The 18793-nt window shown below is 34.6% G+C and overlaps 1 protein-coding gene across 4 annotated transcripts in view; it reads left to right on the top strand.

Annotated features, from left to right (window-relative positions):
* The first annotated feature begins 536 nt into the window (after nt 1-536).
* LOC131683167 (homeobox protein unc-4-like) overlaps nt 537-18793 on the top strand; it is a 1134581-nt gene continuing 1116324 nt past the window's right edge. Inside the window, exons 1-2 of one of the 4 annotated variants that reach the window (XM_058965002.1) lie at nt 537-558; nt 1020-1476. In XM_058965002.1, the coding sequence (XP_058820985.1) occupies nt 1155-1476 (322 nt within the window). In that variant the 5' untranslated portion in view covers nt 537-558; nt 1020-1154. Of the gene's footprint in view, nt 1477-18793 lie in introns of all 4 variants that reach the window. The other 3 variants (XM_058965003.1, XM_058965001.1, XM_058965000.1) reach the window with 3 other exon arrangements.

Raw genomic sequence — 18793 nt, 5'->3', positions numbered from 1 at the left:
ATTTGCGACTTATGAATACACCAATTCTTACAAGAAAGGTCCCATCACACTGCTAGGTGGACTAAACACATTTTTATGAGAATACTTACAATGATTTGTGTATTCGGTAGAAATTGCGGGATTTTAGATTGATTTTTACGCATTTAATGTCATAAAACGCATCCGACTTAGAATGAAGCTAACTCAATTTAAAACGTTATATACAAATATTGTTCGGTTACCCTTACAAAATGGATGTATGATGTGCATTTAGCAAATTCAAAGATGTATATGTGTGTTAACATTGATGGATACAAACCAGCCTTGCTCATATTAGAAACACTTGATGTCCACGTGTTGACTGTAATATTGTGTGAGTACGTTAAATTGAAATTAAGGGGTGGAGCTTCTTCAACGGCCATATCACAAACACTCTGCAGCTTTCGTTTGGTTTCACATAGCTCCGCCCACCCACCAAATGCTACGGACTCTTTTTTCTATTCCATTTTATTCAACTTTCTTAACTCGGTTGAATTAAGTTTTCTGTTTGTGATTCAGTTTTCCAGCACACAGTGAAAGGTGTTGTATGATACAGAATTATAGCTATTGGCGTATTTCGAATCTTTCGTTTGTTTTGTAAACAAAACGTCCCGATAGTGTCATTACGATGAAAAGGATAGCGTGGTGGAAACCATTCATTTTGTGTTAGTTTTATGAATCATGATTAACGTTACTTATCCAATATATTTTTATTTTGACTCACAAGTATATCATTACAAACATCAGTAAATCAACGAGACACTAGAAATTGTCAAATCGAGTTTTTAATTATGTGATGCAGACATTTAGAATCAACAACACGGGATCGACACAGCAGGATAATGCAATTTTCTTTTCATTTTCACTGTTGTATTTGAAACGAACTTCGACGAAATTTGTTAAATAAATTATAGATTTGAAACATCTGCAGATGTTCGATTGAGTTTTATATCTGTATAAAATGAAAGAAAGACAGTATGCTGGTTACTGAGTGCAAACAGTGAGTTTGAATACTTTATCCACTATAGTGAATCAAAATATGTTAAACCAAGTTTCCCGGAAAAGTGTATTGCATAAAACATGAGAGTGCATGAAACATGAAATAAAGTTCAAAGAGCATAACGCGTTTATTCTGTATGATGGTATTAGAGCACCAAGGAATGTTGCAAAATTTTCAAACGTTAGGGTCACAACCAGCGTTGCAACTGTACGCAGCGGCTGCAGCGGCACAATTGACGCCGAGAAACCGTGTACCACAGTGGGCGCCTTTTCTGCAATTTAGTGTTCCTGGTGTATTCGGTGGCCCATTTTTAACACGGCCCCGTTTCGGACCGCCGGGTACACCACAAAATCTAGTTGCCTTAAGTGGATTAAATAATGTCAACAACACACATCACCGCATATCACCACATCGAGCAATACAGGGCCCTCCTAGTGAAGATTCTAATGATGATAGAGGTACGTAATTGAATTCAACATTTAAACTATTTGTGTGAGCGGTGTTAGTTTTCAAATGTAGCTGCAAATGTAAATCAGCTGACTTAAATTTTAAGGGGGATGGGGGTGGGTAAGGGTTTCAAAATTAAAAAACCCTTTTTTGCATTTTTTTAAATGTGGTTGAAGCGAATTGATCGAAATTTTTGTGCATTATAATGTATCATTTCAATAACATTCTGTAATTTTTTCTTGCAAAAATATCGACAAACGACTCGGTGGCGAAGCTTGTTGTAGAACGTCTATGGAAAAACACGATTTGCGGTGTTAACTGCCATTCAGAACTACTCAACCGATTTGTTTCAAATTTTGCATACACCTTCTATGTAAAAATTCACCTAGCGGTGCAATTATGCCTTTCTCATTTCCTCAAACTAAGACTCCATGACTGATTATGTTCAATATAATTGTGGAAATGTCTATTACATTCTTCATACACTTTGCACCTACACACGCTCGTAAGCCACGGACCTGATGTCCTCCTTACTTCCCTAGCTACGCTCCTGTAAAATCCATAAATCCTATGTCAGTCGAAAGAAAATTAGGTTGACGATTTTCAGAGTGATTGCATAACCTTTCTATATGAGAAAGGCAATTGCAAAAATTTGCCAAAATACAAAAAAAAACAATCTTTGTCCATTTTTTCTTCGAGATTTCATCATATTTCGACGTTTCATGCATTTTAAAGACATGTGGCATCAAAAATAGTAATTCGATTTTCAAATTTCGAAGGTCGTAGGTGCATACCAAAAAATATGAATTTTATCGTTGACGTAATTGCAAGCATGATGGAATTTAACAAGCCGTAATTCACGAAATGACGAAATATAACCGTGCTCCGTTTAATTTTATATGAAACATATACATTTCATGCGCAATGACATAAAATTACACTTACTGCCATTCAGATCAAACGCAATATGTGGAGTAAATTTACGAAATTCAACGTCATGTAAAATTAAACTCAAACTTCAAAGGAAGTCATTTTTGATGCTCGTATATGTCAGGGTCAGGAGACGTAAATTTACACGATTTTTTCTCGGTGTGTGGCCAATATCAAAGCGACTTTGGGGTGTCATGAGTGATTTAGACTGTTATAGTGGCATCACTCCTAAGGCCCAACGAAATCGTAAGTCTCCTTTTTGTCGTTTTATCAGTGAGAGAATCGAAGCCCCGAAAACATTTGATCATTTGTATTTCAAATTGCAAGTTAATTGAAACTAAAGAACAGTAACTAGCTGGGCCTCTGAGGTCCCTTGCCTTTTTGAGGGTTAAAGCCGTAACTCCGGAAACGGATTCAGATCAACATAAAATTCAATAGCAGCCGTAATTTTTTTCGACTTAACATAAAATGTAGTCCTTTCGTGGATTTTGGAGATATTTGGCATCGGAAGTACAACTTCGATTTCTGAAATTTCATGTGGACCCCTAAAGAAAAAAAATGTTCCGGCTTATGTGGGAATTTCACATGTGACCGGAAGGTTTGGTCTATATTTCCGGAACCATATAACCGAACCGTACGAAATTTTATAGACATCTATGGCGATTATATACCTTTCATTTGGGATTAAGTTTGTGAAGATCGTCCCAACCATCTCCGATAAGCTGATGTAAGTTTGTTAATTTTCATAGGTGGCGATTCTTCCGGGGCACTTCGGGAACTATCTATGATGGTCAATGCGGTCGACGAGATTTCGGTTGTCCATCAGTGACCTAGAACTGCTAATGCAAGTTGTTTGACACAAAGATATACAGTATGTCCAACATTTATACGTTCACCCTGTTTTTTCAGTAGGTTTGTTCCAGTACCAGGAGAAACTGGAAGTACTCCGGAGCAAACAGGGAGAAAATCGTTCCTGTATTATCTTCTTTTCTTTTTCTTCTTCTGGTAGCAAATCGGAGTGAAAAGGAGCAAGAATTTTTTGCTCCGGAGCAACAGGGAGTGACTTCCGTGTACTGGAACAAACCTAGTATAACTTATTTCGTTCGAGCAAACTGCACCAAATTTTCAGCGTTTGTTTTAAAACTTAACCCATTCATGCCCATTTTGTTTGTGGACAACAACGTTTTTTAACACCTATAACTTTTGATTGAGGCAAGATTTGCTAACAAAAACAAGTAAGGGTAATAACTGTAACTATTGTCTTTCATTTGAGTATTAACAGTTAAAAGGAACAGCTTTAGAATTGAAGTTATTGCAATTAGTCTGATTTGATTCCAATGTAGCAGTGCTGCCAGGGACAGTTTACGTTGACGACTGAAAATTAATTTTTCATATATTTTCGTTATGTTGTAATATTATAGAACACTGATAAAACTTATCAATTTAGACTGTCTTTGGCTACATTTTCTACGCAATTGGACTATGGCAAATATTCTAGGAGAATTGTATTCTAGCTTCTAGCACTGCGAGGTAAGCACCTATCTTTATGAAAAATAGCTTTTCGTGTTTCTTGACCCCACCGTTTTCAAGGAAAAATAGCTTTGGAACCCTACATGTACGAGAAAAAAATTGGACATGAAAGGGTTAATCAACGATATTTCTCTAAATTTCGAAGCCCTAGTACATTTTGTTCGTTTGTTATGTGAGTTTGAGTGAAAAACGGTTTTAATCCACCTAACAGTGTGATGCGACATTTCTTATAACTTTTATCATTCTATTCGGATATTATATCGTTTGAGAACATTTAGAACATGATGCTTCGCGATGTTTTTGATAACACATACTATATGGGAGTGGCAGGACTCAGAGAATCGCTCAAATCAGCATAGGACAACATCAGTGCTAGAAGTCTCAAACCAAATCAATGGGAAAGCGAAAAAATAGCCCATAAAATAGACATACCAACGAATTATTGTTAATGCTCTGTTGATAAAATATCTAAATTGTGGTGGGAAAACTGAATTTTCCTAAAGGGGTTATATATTGTACTGAACCAAAAAAATAGAATTTTTTTTAATAGATTTAAAGTTTATACTTTACTCAAATTTCCAACGCGACTGAGAACTAAGAAAATTGAAATCGCAGCTCCTGATATTTTTCTAAAGGTGACTTCCCAGTAGTATCCTTGATTTGAATTATTATCGCTAATCCTAATGCCAAAGAACAAATAAAAACCTCTCGAAAACGAACCGTTTGGGAAAATCATCGTCATTACTGGAATTTTCATTTTCACGAATCTTTTCGATAACCTTCCGTCACTTGCCTTAATGCACTGGGTGCACAGTGCTCCGAAAATCTAGCAAAATCATCTTAGGGCACCAGCGGGTCTAATTCAGAGCCATCTGCGCGGCGAGTTAAATCTGTAAAGAATTCTAAAAATTAATTTTATTCCATAATTTTCAGTTCAGCAATTCAAGAGAACGTGATATTGTGTAGGAAAAAAGCTGAAAATTTCAGTATTTTCTCTATCTGCAACATATAAACCCTTAAGTATACCAATTAATTGGTATACGAATTGGAATAGGTTCGCCAATTTTTGGAAGAAGTCTACAAAATAACCCCTTGAAAGCTACCTAAAAATAATTGCATCGAAGCAATAAAAAAAAAGAAATGTACTATTAATGTAAAACACAGCGAATAATACATACAATAAAGACCCATTTTTATCAGTCTCATGGTGTATTTTAGGCTGACAAAATGGGGACATTGACTAAATCGGGCAATTTTTTTTCTTTATAATAAACTGAAGCTGTTAAAGTATTCTTCTCGTCCCTTGATGTAGTCTGATAACTATTTCTGATTATGATGAGCTTTTTATTTTCGCATATTTCGCATATCTTCATGATAAGGAAAACATGCTCAAGAAAGGATTTACTCGAATTCAGTCTTGTTCGTCTGCTAGAGCCCATCAAACATATGTTCATATTTGGCTGATAAAATCGGGGTTTCAATGTGTTATATTAGATATTCAGCATTCGAAGAAGTTTCTTTTGAACGAGTGTAGAACGACTTTGTTTCTACTTACTTGAAATCAGCGGCGTAGCCAGAAATTCGGTTTGGTGAAAATCGATCATACTGTCCAAACGGCTTAATTCCGAAACCGTAATTTTTGAAGTTTTAAAATTATTCAGAATTATTTTTCAGAAAATAGCAACAGAGTTCGTGTCTTTAGCGAATTTGTTGAGACTTTATTGTAGTCATGAATATTAACCTGAGAAAATTCACCATAAATACTTCTTGGACGATATACCTTCAAAATTATTTTATCAAATGATGCGCTGTTTAACGTTTGTAAAACTCATCGAAGATACTAAACCTCCGAAATTGGCGGTTTCAAAATGATGCTCTCTTGACCTTAAATTACTGTTTTTAAACATTTGACCTATACATATAATTGGTCATACAACAAAAATCAAATGCTCATCAAAATCGATCAGAACCTGCTAGAATCGAATGGAAATCGTCATTTTTCATAAATTTCTCTCTACATTCGGAAAGTGTTATCCTGGTTATTAATCATATTACGTTTTCGTCTCAACTCGACGCATTCCCAAAATAAAAACCTGTTTTAATCCACCTAGTGGTGCAATTGTGCTTGTCTCATTTGTCCAGACTACGATTCCATGGCTGGTTATGTTCAATACAATGGTGGAAATGAATATTACGTGTTCAGTACGATATGCACATACATACAATGGATCAACAGCCACGATCTTGAGATGCTATGTGATACTGAAACATCGCTTGAAACCAGCGGCGGATCATGGAGAAAGATCCGGGAGGTCCAGGTCCTGCCGAAAATTTTCAACTTGTTAAGGAATTTTAAACTAGTTTTAATTTTAAAGTAGCAACCCCTCACTGCATACTCCCTCCGGGCCGGTATGATTGACGATTTTTGGAGTGATTGCATAACCTTTCTATATGAGAAAGGCAAAAATGTACCAAAGTCCAAAGAAGTCAATTTTTGTCAAACATCTCAATGTTTCATGCATTTTAAAGTCATTTGGCATCAAAAATACATTTGATTTTGAAAATTTTTCATTTCAGTTTATATGGGAATTTGCTGTGTGATTGCACTCTTCAACTCGTAACTCCGGAACCGGAAGTCCAATCAATAAAAAAAATTCAATAGCAGCCGATGGGAAGGTTGTACCTTTCATTTGAGACTAACTTTGTGCAAATCGGTCCAGCCATCTCTGAGAAACAGAGGTCACATTTTTTTCTACATACACACATACATACACACACACAGACATTTTTCGATCTCGACGAACTCAGTCGATTGGCATATGACACTCGGCCCTCCGGGTCGGGATTAGATTGACGAATTTTAGAGTGAATGAGAAAGGCAAAAACATTTTTAGCAAATGTTGAAAGTTATGGATTTTTCTTGGTGAGCTGTTCTATGTTTCATAGACATTAAATCAATTTTAACTTCGCTTCCTATTAAATAAAGACCCTTATTACAGTACATCTCTACAAAAGCGAGCTCAATTTGAAAAGAAGTCTGAGGATTATGATTGATTACAGTACTCTGGAATTTTCTATTGGAATGTTTTCAGGCAGGAATTTGATATTGATGCAATTAGACAACTGTGAAATCAAGACCAATAGATCAGTTACATATCAGGACCCCTTTCCTTCCCTTTTTATCAAAATTCCTCATGATGTTTACAACAACAGGTTATCAATCTACGGATCAGATAATTGTTATTGTAATATTGAATTAAATCAGTCAGCATCAATAAATTTTCAACTTCAATCCAATATTTTTTTGGGTGTTGTGGGGGGGGGGGGGGGGGGTTGTATGGTGTTATACCCCAAAACCTTCTCTTGGCTACGCCGTTGCTTGGAGTTATTTATTTCGCTTTTCATTTTCCGATATGTTTCAGATCGAACCGATGGTTATAAGTTAGAAAAATTGCAGTCAGAAGGTTCGCACAAATGAACATTTTTGTACTGATAAGTTATCAAGTTCCTTCCAGACAACTTGGAAGTGTTCGGTGATTATTTCTAGCGGTTGTAGATAGCAAAATGAAATACAAAATTCGTTTTATCGAAATAATGTTTAGCTTATTTCAATGGATTATTACTATATTGAACAATAAATAGGCGACAAAGAGTAATTAACAAACAACAAGCCATAACTTTTAAAATATTCAAAATAGATATTTAAAGTCTTTAATAAAGTTATTCGCAAAAGTAAGAGCTACAAATTTGCTGAAGACATCTTTTCGATATAATCACTTCCAAGAAAATTTGTGTAAATATCTCACTCATAGGGGGATTAATCAGCAAAAGCACAATATCAAAAGAAAGGGCATATTACCTCCATTAAATTCTCCGATGATACTATTGACCTAAAATAAGCCGTTTTGGCGTTAATAATAGATAACATGTTGTTCATGGTCATATTTCTGGCAATGGGAAATGATAAAAATCTTTCGTCCGCATTTGATGTTAAATATCTCTTTTGATAATAGTCCGATTTCAACAATCTAAATCTTGTTCGAAAGGTATTCGTTAAAGCTGTCTAAAACATATAAATTGTTAATCTATGTTGTCAATTTCGGCAGATAATTAAAAAAAAACTGCAAAAAACGCCATTTTTACACATTCAAACATTCATATCTTGAAAACTAAACATCAGAATCAAAAACAAATTAATAGCGTTCAAACTGCTTTTTAGTTCTTTCATTTAAAATTGGTTTGGATAAGATCGGTTCAGCCATTGCTGAGAAACACGAATGAGAATTTGTCCGTTACATACACACACACACACACACACACACACACACACACACACACACACACACACACACACACACACACACACACACACACACACACACACACACACACACACACACACACACACACACACACACACACACACACACACACACACACACACACACACACACACACACACACACACAGAGACATTGTCCCAAATCGTCGAGCTGAGTCGATTGGTATATAAGACTCGGCCCTCCGGGCCTCGGAAAAATTCTTGAAAGTTTGAGCGAATTCTATACATTTCTTTTATAAGAAATGTAAAAAGTGGTGTCCCACATTTATACGTTCACCCTACTATTTTTTGGATAACTTTTTTTCTTTTCACACAAACAGCTCCAGATTGTCAGCGTTTATTTTGAAGCTTAATCAACGATTTTTCTCGAAGTTTGGAATCCCTGGTGCATCTTGTTCGTTTGTTATGGCAGTTTAGTTGAAAAAATTTGTACCTGCATTTATACGTCCACTAAGAAAAAATAGTTTTTCCCAAAAAATGCTTTATTTGAGTAATTATCCAGTAATAATTAACACTTCATGCAGTAGTGAGTCGAATTGCCATTATTTTTGAGTACAAGTTTCTTCGCTTCGGCATTTAATCATTACGATTTTCTATATTTCTTGCTCTAAGCTTGTTTTAGAATGATTTGATTGCTTTCTTGAATTTTACAACTGACGAATACTGCTTCGCGTTGAATAAATAAGGGACACATTTCGCTTAAATTGCCATAACAAGCAAACAAGATGCATCAGTGTTTCCAAACTTCGAGAAAAATCGCTGATTAAACTTTAAAATAAACGCTGAAAATGTGGAGCAGTTTGTGTGAATAGAGAAAAAGTTATTCAACAAATAGTTGGGTGAATGTATAAATGTGGGACACCACTTTTTTCACTTAACCCTTGTGAAGGCAAGCTAAAATCCTAACATTAAGGGGGCAAGCCGGGCCTCTCAGGCCCGTCTAAATTCAAGCTCCTTTTTGCCGTTCTCATATAGAAAGGTTATGCAATCGGTCGAAATTTCGACTTTTTAACCTAGAGCCGCAGTGCCAAATCTCTTATACCATTCGACTCAGTTCGTCGAGATCGTAAAATGTCTGTATGTGTGTGTGTATGTATGTATGTATGGATGTATGTATGTGGCAATTTTTCTCTGAGGTGGCTGGACCGATTTTTACAAATTTAGTCTCAAATGAAAGGTACAGCCTTCCCATCGATCGCTATTGATTTTTTTATTGATCCGACTTTCGGTTCTGGAGTTACGTGTTGAAGAGTACAATCACACAGTAAATTTCCATAGAAACTGATACCACCATGATGTCCAAATGATGCAATATATATTAAAATATGTGCAACATTACTTGGCTTTGCATGTCTAGATCATTAATGACCCACCGAAGGCAGCTATGGCGGTTAATGATGCCCCGGGGGAACTTACCAAGTTCCTAAGATAATGTCATACCTATTTCTCAGCAAATTCTTTACCGATTTTTACAAACTTGGTTTCAAATGAAAGGTACAGCATTCCCTTTGGCTGCTGTTGAATTTCTGATTAATCCGACTTCTGGTTCCGGAATTACAGGATGATGAGTACTGTAAACCGGGGTGACATTTTCGAAGTAATCATTACATATTTTTAGACGCAACACATTTTTTTTAAGTTTAATATTTTTATACCATGTACTGATGTATGGAGAACAAGATTGGATGGTTTTACCTAAAATTGTCCGTTTACAGCTATTTTTCCAAAAATGATTTCAAGTTGAAGTCCGTTTTCGTATTCCGGGTTTTCGTTTCGTATTCGTACTTTGATAACCTGCATGTTCACCCACATTAAGTTATTGATGTCAATGTTTTTCATTCAAATGTTTTCTTAAACTAATTTTGGAAAGATGCTCATTGTTAAAAAGATGTTTATTGGTATTATACAAAGTATTTCAATGTACTTAAAATTCGAGTAACCAAAATTCGTATAATTTGTGTCCAACTAGAATAAAAGATTCTGAAAACCTTTAAAACTGCTAAAATTATTTTATTTCAGTTCTTTATCGATGTACAAAAAGTTCATCCATTTTAACACGTTGGAAAATTGAACAACAAAAAAATGTTGCGAATTTTAGATTAAAATAATTTAAAATAATTGCCAACTAGTTTTACAAAAAAATGTATTTGAAATAAACAATCTCTTAAAACTAAATTTGGCATATCCCAATCTAAAGGAAAATAAAAACTCGCTTGTAATTTATTACTTTTGCTCAAATCTGAGATTTATTTGTTTTATAAAAAATAGACACTTTACGAAGCTTCGTAAAAATAAGGTAAAGTCAAATTTCGGTTTTTTAAGTTTTTGTACCCCAAAACCGAACAATATACTCAAAAAGTATAACGAATCAGTATTTTATATGTTTAGAGTAAAAATCATTCTAAATTAAAATGATTCGGTAGACTATTCTGGTTTAATAAGCGATCTACGAAAAAAGTTTCGAGTGATCAAAGTCACCTCGATGATCAAAGTCACCCCGGTTTACGGTACGAACACGCAGCAAATCCCGATTTCAGCGTATAAGGCGATGGATGTAAAAAGGTCAATTTTTTTCCAAAAGGTGAGTACTAGGAAGATCACGTCGACTGTCGATTGGTTCTAAGCTCCATTTCGTTTGAACACGACAAATAAATGTTTCTGGGATGCTATTAATTTCTTCTGATGCATATTCATATTTTTCTGCATCAGATTCATCGTCGGAAACAATATCATTCACATCTTCTTCCTCGCTTTGCAACTCAGTTTCGGAATCGTCTGCTGTTGAATTTGCTCAAATTTCTTCCATTATTTCAGATTCTTTGAGACGATTGAAAACATGGGCATATTGTCTTATAGCCATTTCAATTTTTTGTTGCTTTTAGATCTTACAATTTGAATAATTACGACACCTATAACACAAAGAATAGACAACAAAAAAAGACAATAACGACAGAGTTAGGTTATGTTGTATCCAAATAATTGTCAAGTAAACCACAGTGAGTGAAATAAAAGTATTTACCCCAAAAAATATGACACACGTCATTATCGTATGCTATTTTTACATTTCTTATAAAAGAAATGTATAGAATTCGCTCAAACTTTCAAGATTTTTTTCTTATAAAAAAGGGTAAAAAGATAAAATCAATCAAAACATGAAAAAATTCCTGCTAATATGAAGATGAACTCATCAAAATGTTTTTTACATTTCTTACAAAAGAAATGTATAGGATTCGCTCAAACTTTGAAAACTTTTTCCGAGGCCCGGAGGGCCGAGTCTCATATACCAATCGACTCAGCTCGACAAATTGAGACAATGTCTGTATGTGTGTGTGTATGTATGTATGTACAAAATGTCATGTAATTATCTCAGCAATGGCTGAACCGATTTTAATGAAATTAGTTTCAAATGAAAGGCCTAACGTTGCCATTTGACACTATTATTTTTGGTTTTCGATATGTTGTTTACTTTCTGAGATATGGGCGGTTTTATCAAAACACGGCAGGTTTTTTGCAAATAACTTTCGAACAATACAATATTGTCCCACAATCTGCACATAAATAGAAAGCTTGTAAAAATACCTTTCTAACAAGCTATAGATTGTCTAAATCCGTGCACGAGCGGTGGAGATATTAAACATTTTGAATTTTTAGTCCTCGCTTATTAATTTTCACTAATTAATAATGAGATTGTTTCATAGAGAGTATTGCTTTACTGGTGTTTTAGGGGCAAAACTAAACCGATTTTGAATATCGGGGTATGAAAACACATCTACGTGATTCAAGGAATTCGATGTTAAGAACATTTTGTGAATTACCTTTATAATAGATGAACTATTTCTCAAAAATCAACATATAAGTTCACTTCAAAGACAAAATAATGTGTTGATAAAGAAACAGTGAGTTCTAGTATTTATTCCTTGGATTAGGCATTGCGTTCAATCATGAGGTAAATGTTGTATGGTATATCAATACACAGATCAACAAGTAATTCACCTAGTAGTGAGATAAAAGATTTCTAATATAATTATACTTATCGCGTCACCGAAAGCGAGTATATGTTTGAAGCCCAAAAATCTAGCGAAAATTTAGCTCTTTTGCAAGGTTTAGGTTATACTGGTTATGGCGCAAAAATTACTACTTACATTATTTGAGATAAGAATGTAAGAATCAATATATCATAATAATATACCTATAAAAATAATATCACTGCATTAACCATCATTTGCCATTCCTCACAGCCCCCCCCCCCAATCTCTCTCTCTCTCTGTCTCTCTCTCTCTCTGTCTCTCTTCCATTGCATCTATCTAGCTATTTCTGTATCCATTTCTAAGTTGTGTAATAAGATCTTCTGCCAATCTAAAATGTTTATTAATTGTAATTGAGAAGGTTTTAGAAAACAAAACCATTTTTTGTCTGCTGCTACATCAACTCAACTTTAATTCAGTTGTATTCAAAGCCTGTATCTACACTATAATTAAGGAAATTCATGGCTATATAAGAAAAATATTTGGCTTAACTGGGTAATATGAAAGTTTGAAATTTTCAAAAGAGTCATTCCACGAGCGATATTTAAACTATTCGTATCTCTATTGAATTTTAAATGAAATATTTGCTCAAAGACTGAAAGTTGAAGCCAGCACGATTGGAATTGCCATCAACGTTTCGAAGACAAAATACATGAGAGGAAGAAGTTCTAGAGACGACAGTGTGAACCTCCCACCCGAGTTCGGATTGACGGTGACGAAATCGAGATGGTCGACGAATTCATGTATTTGGGCTCACTGGTAACCGACGACAATGATAACAGCAGAGACATTCAGAGACGGATCTTAGCGGGAAATCGTGCCTACTTTGGACTCCAGAGGACGCTCCGGTCGAACAAAATTCGCCGGCGCACGAAGTTGATTATCTTCAAGACGCTGATTAGATCGGTGGTCCTCTACGGCCACGAGACCTGGACTATGCTCGTGGAGGACCAACGCGCCCTTGGAGTTTTCGAACGAAAGGTGTTACGTACCAGATGGAAGACGGAACGTTGCGCAGGCGAATGAACCATGAGTTGTATCAGCTGCACATTCGTTGTATTGGTACGAACTTTCATGAGAAAAAACGGATCAAAGATAAAAAATATCCACAAATTAGATCCAGAAAAAGAAGTCCTCCAAAGTACCCACTCTCGATGGGGGATGGAACTACAATGTGTCTTCTAACTTATCGTCGTCCATATTTGGATATACTGAGTAGTTTGAATCATTTCTTTTTCACAGTATTGGTCTGTATAGGTCTTATTTATCCATATTTCCTGCACGAGAATTCCGAACGAAACAATACGAAAGCTATAAGGATGAATGGAAAGAGACTGCATTGCAATCAACTGAATGCACGGCTTTTACACTATTGACATAACCTAGACATTTCACACTATTTACTTCAATGCAAATAAAAACTTTGAAATATCTACCTGTCTCATTCACGAATCGCATTCTCCTTGTCGTTCTCTGTTTAAGGGGCTTGAAAGCACATGTGACCTCATACTATATTCAATTGCGCGTTAAAATACTGGACCAGTAAAATCTATTCTGTACATAAATTTTTTTTCGGGAATATGTGACCAAAAAGTAAACTTTGAATTCGTCAAGTAAGGATGCATGAAAACAAAAAGAATAAAACCAAAAAAGATGGAAGCCCTAGAAAGTCCATTGCATATTTATTAGCCTTTTCTCATAAGATGGGATTTTCAAAAACATTTCAAAACTTTTTGATGCAATGGTTCTCAAATTCGGTTTATTCATTTTCTTTATTCAAAAATGATTTTAGCTTCAAATATATGACCATTTCATTTTAATTAATTATTTCATTCCGCATCTTTTTATTCGTTTTGTTCATCTGCGTTCATTTTACTTATGTTATTCGTTCATTCTTTGGATTCACTCTGATCAGTTTATTCTTTTTGTGCATTTTACTCATATCATTCATTGTTTTCATTGTATGCATTTTATTCATTTTTTCCAGTTTATTCATTTTGTTCAGTTTCTTCATTTCAATAATCTGACTACTTTTTCAGCTTTAATCATTTCATCCAAATAATTTATTAGATTCAATTTATTTCGTTATATTAATTTATAACCTTTTACCATTGTTCAATTTTTCAATGCATTTAATTCTGCTCATTTTCTTCTTTTTATTCATTTTATCACTTCAGCTCATTTTGTTTATTTGATTCGTTTGTTTTATTTATGCATTTCATTTATTTTTTACTTTATTCATTTTGTTCATCCATTGTTTTTATTCATTTGATCCATTTCATTAATTTGATTCATTGTATTCACTGGATGAATTCAATCAATTTGATTCATTTAATTCAATTGATTCATTTAATCAATATGATTAATTTGATTTATGTGATTCGTGTGATTCATGTGATTCATTTGATTCATTTGATTCGTGTGATTCATTTGATTTATTTGATTCATTTGATTCATTTGATTCATTTGATTCATTTGATTCATTTGATTCATTTGATTCATTTGATTGTTTGATTCATTTGATTCATTTGATTCATTTGATTCATTTGATTCATTTGATTCATTTGATTCATTTGATTCATTTGATTCATTTGATTCCTTTGACTCATTTGGTTCATTTGATTCATTTGATTCATTTGATTCATTTGATTCATTTGATTCATTTGATTCATTTGATTCATTTGATTCATTTGATTCATTTGATTCATTTGATTCATTTGATTCATTTGATTCATTTGATTCATTTGATTCATTTGATTCATATGATTCATTTGATTCATTTGATTCATTTGATTCATTTGATTCATTTGATTCATTTGATTCATTTGATTCATTTGATTCATTTGATTCATTTGATTCATTTGATTCATTTGATTCATTTTTTTGGATACGTGATATTACTTTTAGACTTTTAGCCTGTACACTTGTTGGTTGTTTAACATAATATGTTTTATTCCATTTTAAAATCTTACGAGCTAACCTAGCTAACCTGACTTAAACTATTCTATGTACATCAAAATGGGAGGAGTCAGTTACAATTTCAAAGTACATAATTATGTACGGGTAGCGTAAAAAAGGGAAAACAAATCAATGAACAAGTATGGGTGCATCGGTTGCTATCGGTGCTTGTTTGGTTACGCAAGGCTGTTTATTTGTCGCCTCAGCATAGTAATGACCTAGTGAGAATGTTGCTGTAACAAGTGGTGCGAACCAGAATGGTTTAACTGGAATGCGCCCATCTGGTTATGCAAGTTGGATTTGAAAACGATCGTTCAAGTAATTTACGATCTGTGGGAAAATATGAGTGTGGCCTCGTTTCAAGTGGCCTGACTAAAGGATATGTTAAATTTGGTTTTTATGACCTGTGAGCTGAGAAGGATTCACATTGGTGCATGTAGGGATTGGTTTTGTGGGAATAATTTGTGATGCTAGAAAGTAAGTCCGTTACAATTTGATTCATTTGATTCATTTGATTCATTTGATTCATTTGATTCATTTGATTCATTTGATTCATTTGATTCATTTGATTCATTTGATTCATTTGATTCATTTGATTCATTTGATTCATTTGATTCATTTGATTCACTTGATTCACTTAATTCATTTGATTCATTTGATTCATAGGATTCATAGGATTCATTTGATTCATTTGATTCATTTGATTCATTTGATTCATTTGATTCATTTGATTCATTTGATTCATTTGATTCATTTGATTTATTTGATTCATTTGATTCCTTTGATTCCTTTGATTCCTTTGATTCATTTGATTCATTTGATTCATTTGATTCATTTGATTCATTTGATTCATTTGATTCATTTGATTCATTTGATTCATTTGATTCATTTGATTCATTTGATTCATTTGATTCATTTGATTCATTTGATTCATTTGATTCATTTGACTCATTTTATTCATATCTTTAATTTTATGCATTTCATGTTCAGTCATTCGTTTTATTTCATTCAATTTGTTAGTATGAGTCAATTAATTCTATTAATCTTATAACTATTTCTAAATATAATCTCAATTTTTATGTTATAACCTAAATTTATTTGATTCGTGTATATTATAATTTTGATTTCCATGAATTTTTCTACTCATTTTATAAATTTAAAAACCTATTGTTTCATTTTTTGCTTTACTTTTTTATTTCGGTCGTTTTGTTGATTTCTATAATTTATTTAGTTTATTCGAGATTTTATTCGTGCAAGATTAGGAACTGTTTTCATCCCACCTCTAGTTGGGTGCCTACTGCCAGGCCCGACTTGCCTTTTTGTGCATGTAAAAAATTCAAACATAGCTGCGCATCACTTCATAGATGAAAATTTCACAATTATTTATTTTTGTTGTAGATTTCAAAGCTACTTATCAAAATTTCCATGCCCAAGCTTATACTGCATACACATTTTTTGTAACTAAAAAATTGTAACGTGCCGGGCCTCTGAGACCCGGTTGCCTTTTTAAGGGTTAAACTTACATCGCAAATGAACGAAACGCACCAGGGTTTCGAAATTTCGAGAAACATCGTTGATAAAATTTTAAAATAAACGATGAAAAATTGGTGCAGTTTTTTTTGAACAAAAAAAAGTTATACTGAAAAGACAGGGTGAACGTATAAATGTGGGATATACTGTATTCATTTTAGCGAAATTTTCAGCTTTTGGCCTTCATCGAGGTATCATTTTGAATCGGAATTTTCTATGTGACTGCTTGCCACAACCCGCAACACCGGAACCGTAAGTCGGATCAGAATTGAATTTAATAGCAGTTTACGGTGTAATAAAATCTTTCATTTAGGTTTGGTCCAAACAGTCTAGCCATCTCCGAGAAACCGATGTAACTGTTATTCTGAGTTTGGATACTTCCGCCTGGGCCGCCGGATCCGGCGATGGTGGCCAAAAAGACTTTGAATGACAGTTAGTGACCTAGCACTATAAATCCAAGCAGTTGGGGTCGCATTTTTGAAAAAAATTCACCTTTATACATTCATCGCAGTATCCGTTGAAATCGTGATTTACTGCGTGATCGTACTCATCATCCTGTAATTTCGGAACTAGAAGTCAAACCCACAAAAATCATTCTGTAATTCCGGAACTAGAAGTCCCACTGCCGATGAAAACGTTGTACCTTTCATTTAAGACTATGTTTTTGATAATCGGTTCAGAAAATGCCGAGAAACTGATGTGTACAAATTATAACACGATTTTATATGTAACCGTACTCTTCACCTCGTATCTCTGGAACCAAATATCGGATCAGAATAAAATTCAATAGCAGCCGATGGGAACATTGTACTTTTCATTTGCGGCTAGGTTTGTGAAAATCTGTTTAGCCATCTCCGAGAAACCGATGTGGACATTTTGTTGACATGTCTGCACATACACATACATTCATACACAACTACATACACACATACATAGACACACAGACATTTACCGATCTCGACGAACTGAGTCGAAAGGTAAATGACACTTGGCCCTCTGGGCCTCGGTTAGAAAGTCGGTTTTTGAAGCAATTGCATAAGCTTTCTATATGAGAAGGGCAAAACACCTAACCCTTACGTTGAGATTTTGAGATATTTTTTCAAAGGTTTTTTTTGCTTATTTGAAAGAAAAATTGCGATTTTTCGCGAAAAATTCCGACATTTTATGAGTGAAAAAGCCCCTTAATCGAAAAATTATCTCGATAACTCAACGTATAGGTAAGGTATTTTTTACATGAGATAGGGTAACTAACCAATTTTGGATCCCTAGAGGAAGTGAAATTATGTTAACGTCAATAATATTTGCTTGCCTATGTTTTTTAATGCAATGCATGCACGAGTCTGCTCCAGAATTACTGTTCTTGAAAGAACACTGTCAATGGAAGTGTTGTGACGGATCAATAAACGATAACACAACAGCCAATTTTAGTTTTAACACTTTTATTTATTCAATAATTCGCGAGCATTTTCCTCGCGTTTTCTCTTCATCGCGGTATATATAACTGTGCGGCAGTGCACAGAGCAGCGCGCTTAGGTAGGGGCGCACATGCAATGAGATGTAGATACAGGTGTGGTATAACACTTCTCCCCCTCGTAAAAACATTCTTATTTAATTATGTAATGCAAAAAAAATCACAAATTCAACTTTTGTGGCGGTTTAACCACACGGCTTGAGCGCCGTAGGGTTTGAGGGGTAGCAGCAGCAGCATTTTGACGAGTCCCGTTAGCTGGAGCGACTTCAATCAGATCAGGAATCACTCTTGTAGGTGTAGTCGAATCTTGGCCAGATAACTCCGGTGTTGGACAAGTTTGCTCCATACCAAAATTACCAGCAGTTTTCGCCAACGACTCTCCAACTGCAGGTACTGCTCGAATGTAGTGGTCCACGTCCAACTTCTCTGGAGAACTGTCCGCCGAGCCTTCAAGCGAGACATCGCGCAGATTGGCACCAACGCCAGCAATGTGGTCGATATGACGTTCCCAAACTCTGCCATCATCCAACCGTACAACATAC

This window comes from Topomyia yanbarensis, chromosome 2 (assembly GCF_030247195.1).
Source record: "Topomyia yanbarensis strain Yona2022 chromosome 2, ASM3024719v1, whole genome shotgun sequence".
Taxonomy (NCBI): domain Eukaryota; kingdom Metazoa; phylum Arthropoda; class Insecta; order Diptera; family Culicidae; genus Topomyia; species Topomyia yanbarensis.
Note: the sequence above shows the minus strand (reverse complement) of the source record. Positions and strands in the feature narration are given on the sequence as shown.